Raw genomic sequence first — 5,910 nt, forward strand, 5'->3', positions numbered from 1 at the left:
AGACTTTCTCACTTCGAAGGTAGCTTAGTGAACAAGATACCAATAATCATCTTATAGACCAATAGTTCGAATTCCACTCTGCAATTGGCAAACTTAAAAAAGGAGGGAAAAAAAAAAAAAAAAAGGAAGGGAACAGTACATTTGTAAAAACAGCTACACCTCCCCTCTTTATTCAACCTTAGACACCAGGGTTGCAAAACAACTCCTTCCATGCTTCTTTGAAATAGTAGCCTTGGGACTAATTCGAGAGTCTTTCTTTCTGTAATTATTCTCTCTTTTTGCTAAGTCTTCTATGGATTTCACGTCTGATAATGATGAAAAGGTTCGCGACTTTCCTTCATAAAATTTTGACAACCCTTTTCTGCATATGAAAGCAAATGAATCAGGTGCCAAAATTTTAAGCTTTAGAAACTGAAACAGTACATTTTTTTGCTTAAAGAACTTGACTTACTTGATAGGAAGTTGTTGCTCACGAAGTTCACTTTCAGATAACAAAGATGAAGTCGAGGACAAAGACAAACATGAAGAAGAAGATGAGAATGACGATAATACATCGTCGTCACAAAGGCTAGATGAAGATGTTGATCCAATAGAACTAGTTGAACCTTCCGAACACGATACGCTAAATTGAAAATGAGAAATAATAGACTTTTCTTCCTTTCTGATCCAATGATCGAATAGAACACTTGTAGCAAAATCTGCATCAACTGTCAACTTCCTAGACTCCATGACTTTCTCCAAAGAGAAGGGGAATAATGAGTGAATTCTTGTTCTTTCAATTCTCTCTCGAGTTTTAGCTGATTACTCAAGTGAGAACATCTAAAGGAAAGTATTTATAGATAAAGAAGGGAAAGTAGGTAGCAAAGATGATAGAATAAATCAAATCAAAGCCACAATAATTTGTTTCACCTTTTCTTTTTGAGAGGATAAAAAGGACCGAACTTTTATAGTCTATCCTATATCCTTTTTGAGTCATTCCACATTATCATACAAGGTATGTAATTTATAATACATATTAATTATATATGTACGAAGACATTTCTACTTTATGTAACGACTAAAGTTAAGTCAATAATTACCATACAGATTTCATATAATAAAACAAAACCTTTCTTGTTCCTCAGCTGAGCATCTCTTGGAGTAGACAATTGTTCCCAAGGATAAGTTTGGAGCCTACCATGCATTTAGATAATAAAGTACAAACAACAACAAAAACCCCATCAGTTGTCCTTGTGAGAATATATATTGTCCAAGAGATAAAACCTTGGAAGTTTTAGTTAAAGCAGAAATTGAATTGGTAGTTGTGATCATTGAGATTAAGCAACTTCCAAAGTTCATATCTAAAGAGTTCGGCAAAGGGCTTATAAAATTCCACTCAGAGCAGTTGGTTGGTGCCAAGCCACTTCTCTTACATGGGGCATGGAAATGGATGCTTTTTTGTTCTTTCCAAAGAGAATATACTAAAGTGGAGATGCTTGTTGGTATCCTCTAATATGGAATCAAAATGGCTTTGTTGTTTTGTGTGCAAGTTTTTTAGGCAACATCATTCAGTTCTTGTTCTCAGTTGAGATTTCATGCAAGGTTGCAGATTTTATGGCTATGTTCATACCTTTATATTATCATGAATAGGAACATAGATGCAAAGCAACTGAAATGTAAACAAATCTGAAATACTGTTACGATACCTCATAACTAGATTAAGATCTGCAAGATATTGAAATATAAAGATGAAGAACTACAAGATAAACCAAGTTCAAGGCACTTGGACAGGAGTGGCTTGCTTTGGCGCATTTCACGTAACAGGGCGGGTAGAAAGTTAAGGTACAAAGTGCGTGAACCATCCTTATAAAGTATGCTAACCTAAGTCTTAAACCACTAAAATATTACCTACCTTCACTCACTCACCCTCCTATTTATAACAAGATTCACTAACTTCTTATCTAATTACCTTTTATATCCTTTACTAATACCGCACTAATATATTCTTATCTAGGTACCTTAGAGATACTTAGATGAGCAAACAAACGAACAAACAAACGAACAAAATAAGGTTCTCATTTCGATCCTTAATCATATCAGTTGGAGGAAAGTTTCCTTCTAAGTAGGCTAGCCTGAACCCTTTCCTTAGATTTGAAAGTGTTAAGATTTGAAAGTGGTTAGGCTGGAGAAGATGAAGCATTAAGCTAAGGCCTTGCTCTCTCATTCTTTCTGATTCAAATTTTCTCTGAATATTAGAGAGAGAGGGGATAAGAGTGGAAATAGAACATTTCTACCTTTGAGTTCTAGTACACAAAAAAATAAGGATAAGTTATAAAGTGGATAGATGAAAAATTTCAATTGAACTACTTTAAAATATTGTGTGCTCTCCTATCTCTCCCAGTTGCTCTCTAAGATTCTCCGGTGAGAAAAATCACTGACCTTTTTTTCACATTCTGATTCCCATTCTTCTAAACCAAACACAATAGCATCAAACTTTAACTTGGTGGAATTATGAATGCTACTACGGATTCAAAGAGCCTAATATATAGAGAGCAAAGATAGGTGTAATTTTTGTACCAAGGAAGTGAAGTTGACCACAGTTGGAATAATCATGGGAAAGCTGGATAATATTATCTCCTATCTGAAGTATCTTGTAGAATCCAGCCAGTGCATTGCACCTCTCTTTATCTGAATCCAAACTACGGGGCTCAGATTCATGTCAAGAACCAAATGCAATCCTTTGAAGCTGGCATGAAGGTATTCTACAGAAAATGAATTAAGATATATACTAAATGTAAATCACATCCATAGTAGGGTGATATTGTACCTTAAATTACATTTTATCTGGCTGTTTATTCAAGTGGAAGATTAAACTTTAATCCAAAAAATGCCATGCTATCAGCAATCATTGGTAAAGAACTTCATTGACACTTGTATTTCAGGTTAACTTTAAGATAATCTTTAGCAACCAAAGAAAGATGAACAATCTCCGTTTAGCCAGGAAGCTCAAAAATAATATTTCATATCAAGTAAATAATATTCGAAGAAGAACGAAAGGGAAACAGAGTAAAATGGCCATTGGCCACATAAACTCTACTTGCAATTCGAAATCCCAAACGAAAGGAAAGATAAACCCATAATGGTAGTCAGCACTAGAAGGTGATTAAAGATGACATTTTATTTGCTTCACATCTAGTCTGCCGAATCGAAGGTTTTGGTATTGGAAATTGGGAAGAAAATGTAGAACAAGTGACTGACTATGGGACTTAACATTTTAGAGCCACTTCTTCCATCATACAACAACAGAACAGACTGCTGCTCCAGCACAAGGCACTCGGAAGTACATTTATAATCCTTGGCGTCTCAAGGCATCCTCTAACTGCGAGTTTCTTCTTGCACATTCTAAGATGGTTTTATCAGCAGTGATGAAGTACGCAGCAATAGACGCTGTTCACCAATTAAAAGTAAAACATTAATTCCTACAAGAAGTAATACCAAATTAGTTCGACCTACTTCTATAGATGCTTCCATAATCCATTTTACAATTTTCTTTTACTTCCCTAGAGGGCAGCCAAATGGGATGGGCTCATGCTTTCTAGGAGTTGACAGTTTTACATTCTCTTTATTCTGCTACAACTAGAATCTTTTAACTCCTTAGGCTTTTCTGTGTTTGAAATGGATGATGACGATTAATCGCGACAAGTTTCTATATAAAAGCATCATACCTGCAGAAATGATGAGTGCCTGAGCAGTATAATTAAGGTTTGCTTTGGCCCAAGGAACTACTCGAACAGCAACCAACTGACAATGAAGTAGAAGAAGTATGTTAAACTTAAAACAAGAATCCACAAACACACACACACATCAGAAAATACAGTGAGAGTTTAAACTTAAAACAAGAATCCACAAACACACACACACATCAGAAAATGCAGTGAGAGTAACACTTAACTCTTCACTTGCCATTAGAATTCTCTTCAAAACTTACTCACTTGTTGACCACACAAAAGGTGATTTTCTAAAATTTCTCCTATTTAAATTCTGCAATATTTCAGGCATAACCACTCGAAACCACCAAATAGCACAAGGGACTAATAATGTGGTTTAATACTCTGCAATTCACATAGCTTATGGTTTTCTGTTCAACTAAACAATGGGGAAAAACAAACAAATTTTAATTAAAAAAGATTCAAGCCCCAAAAAATTCTTTAAGTGATGTCGAAAGAAGATCTCCTTAAGAAAATAAAACCAAATAGTCTTTCGTCAACCCACCAGCACCAAAATAATAGTGCTTTTCTTACTACATCTACCATATGGAGACCAATACAATAATCATATTCTACTTCTGCCTATTTCTTTACTTTCACATAACTGCAGACCTAGAGTGGGAAAGCATCAGATACTGTTCAATCCTTTCACCTTCTGTCCGGTATCCATTTACATGTTCCATCATATGCACTGCCATTTCAGAATGACCAATTTGGGAGATGCCAAAATATATGTATATCCATAAATTAACAAGTGCACTCAAGTAATTACATGGAATGAGCCAACACAGGTTACCTACACTACGAAGACATTACTCAATCCATTGCAATGTAATTGGAGGAAAGCTTTACACTTTACCCATGACCCTGATGAACAACAGAACAGAATCTTGCATACTAACCATTTATCTTTAAGCCTCTTATTAACGGTCAACCTATTAATATGGTTAAATTTTTGCAACTTTAAACCACAATACAGGAAGAACAGACATAAAAACAGACTAAAACCACAGCTTATTAAGTCAGATCGAATACCGTAGGCACTGCACTGGCAACACATGCAATGGAAGCATTCTTGAAACCAGCACGAACACCTTCTGAAAATTATACAAAGGCTAACTAATGTAAGGAACAAGAGATGACGCGATTAATTATAAACATGTAATTAAGCCAAACCTAAACGAAGATGGAAGGTTAGAGAAGCGATCGTGGTAGTGAATTCCTAGTAATTAATAAATTAAGAATTTCTCCAACAATTCTCATCATAATAAAACAAATCATGGAGGCAGATTCTTTTTAATCCTTCCTACAAATTAACTATAAAGAAGATCGAATCCGTCGCGCTAACACAGAGATTCCATTGCTTAAATACGAATCCAAACAATGGATCAAGGATTTGAAAGTGAAATAACGGACCTTGAGTGCAAAGCTTGGCGTTCGAGATTTTCCGTTCTTCAGCCGGCGAGGGAATTACAATAGCATTTCTTCTGTGCACCCACAAATCCCTCAATTCCGATGGAATTCCCATTGGTCGCCGTCAGAAACCGAATCGGTAAATTCAGAGAAGTTGAAGAGACTGATTATGTTCAAAGTTCATCAATCCATCTTAATTTATTTGGGAAATTCCCAAACATAGGATTAGTTTAATGCCACCGAATTCATCAAGCCGAGCTTTTTTCTTTTTCTTTTCTTTTTTCATTTTTAATTGGAAATTAACCAATCAAAGTTCGCTTTTGCCTCCTCAACATCGGCGCCGCCCTTTTTTCCCCTACGATCAAATTAAGTAATGTATACAATTGCAATTAAGGTGTTAAATTTCCATCTAATATGTTAAATTTTCATAGATTGCTGAAAAATAAAGGCTATGAGTATGGGAAACTAAATGGTGAACTATTACAACGTGGTTAACACCTACTACTTGTACTTAACTATAGTCCCTTAATTTTGGGATTGAATTGTCTTGTCGCTTGTCTGTCGTTGCTATGAGTTGTTCATTTACTCCCCTCTTGTCTTTTTAATGTAATGGTGTTGATCTTTCCTTTCTTTATATTTATTTTGAACCCCTCTTTGGTGTTGGCATTGCAATGCAAAACCATTTCATCTGAACTCCTCCTTTGTTTTTTCAACTTTGTAAAACAATATCTTGAACAATTGAGTTACATGT

The 5,910-nt window shown here is 35.3% G+C and overlaps 1 protein-coding gene across 1 annotated transcript; it reads right to left on the bottom strand.

Annotated features, from left to right (window-relative positions):
- Positions 1 to 2,971: 2,971 nt before the first annotated feature.
- Positions 2,972 to 5,424, bottom strand: LOC120076909 (early nodulin-93-like). Its single transcript, XM_039030871.1, has 4 exons — positions 5,163 to 5,424; positions 4,782 to 4,843; positions 3,705 to 3,780; positions 2,972 to 3,426 (listed from the first exon to the last, which is right to left on the bottom strand). Exons 1-4 carry the CDS (start codon positions 5,272 to 5,274, stop codon positions 3,326 to 3,328), a joined length of 351 nt encoding a protein of 116 aa, XP_038886799.1. The 5' UTR covers positions 5,275 to 5,424; the 3' UTR covers positions 2,972 to 3,325.
- Positions 5,425 to 5,910: the final 486 nt, after the last annotated feature.

The sequence above is a fragment of the Benincasa hispida genome, chromosome 4 (genome assembly GCF_009727055.1).
Source record: "Benincasa hispida cultivar B227 chromosome 4, ASM972705v1, whole genome shotgun sequence".
NCBI classification, from domain to species: Eukaryota; Viridiplantae; Streptophyta; class Magnoliopsida; order Cucurbitales; family Cucurbitaceae; genus Benincasa; species Benincasa hispida.

Excerpts from the sequence above, each read along its gene's own strand:
- LOC120076909 (XM_039030871.1), bottom strand. The coding sequence starts at position 5,274 with ATGGGAATTCCATCGGAATTGAGGGATTTGTGGGTGCACAGAAGAAAT. Across the intron at positions 4,844-5,162 it reads CGCCAAGCTTTGCACTCAAG|AAGGTGTTCGTGCTGGTTTC; the intron begins GTCCGTTATTTC and ends TATAATTTTCAG. Across the intron at positions 3,781-4,781 it reads TTGCCAGTGCAGTGCCTACG|TTGGTTGCTGTTCGAGTAGT; the intron begins GTATTCGATCTG and ends CTTCATTGTCAG.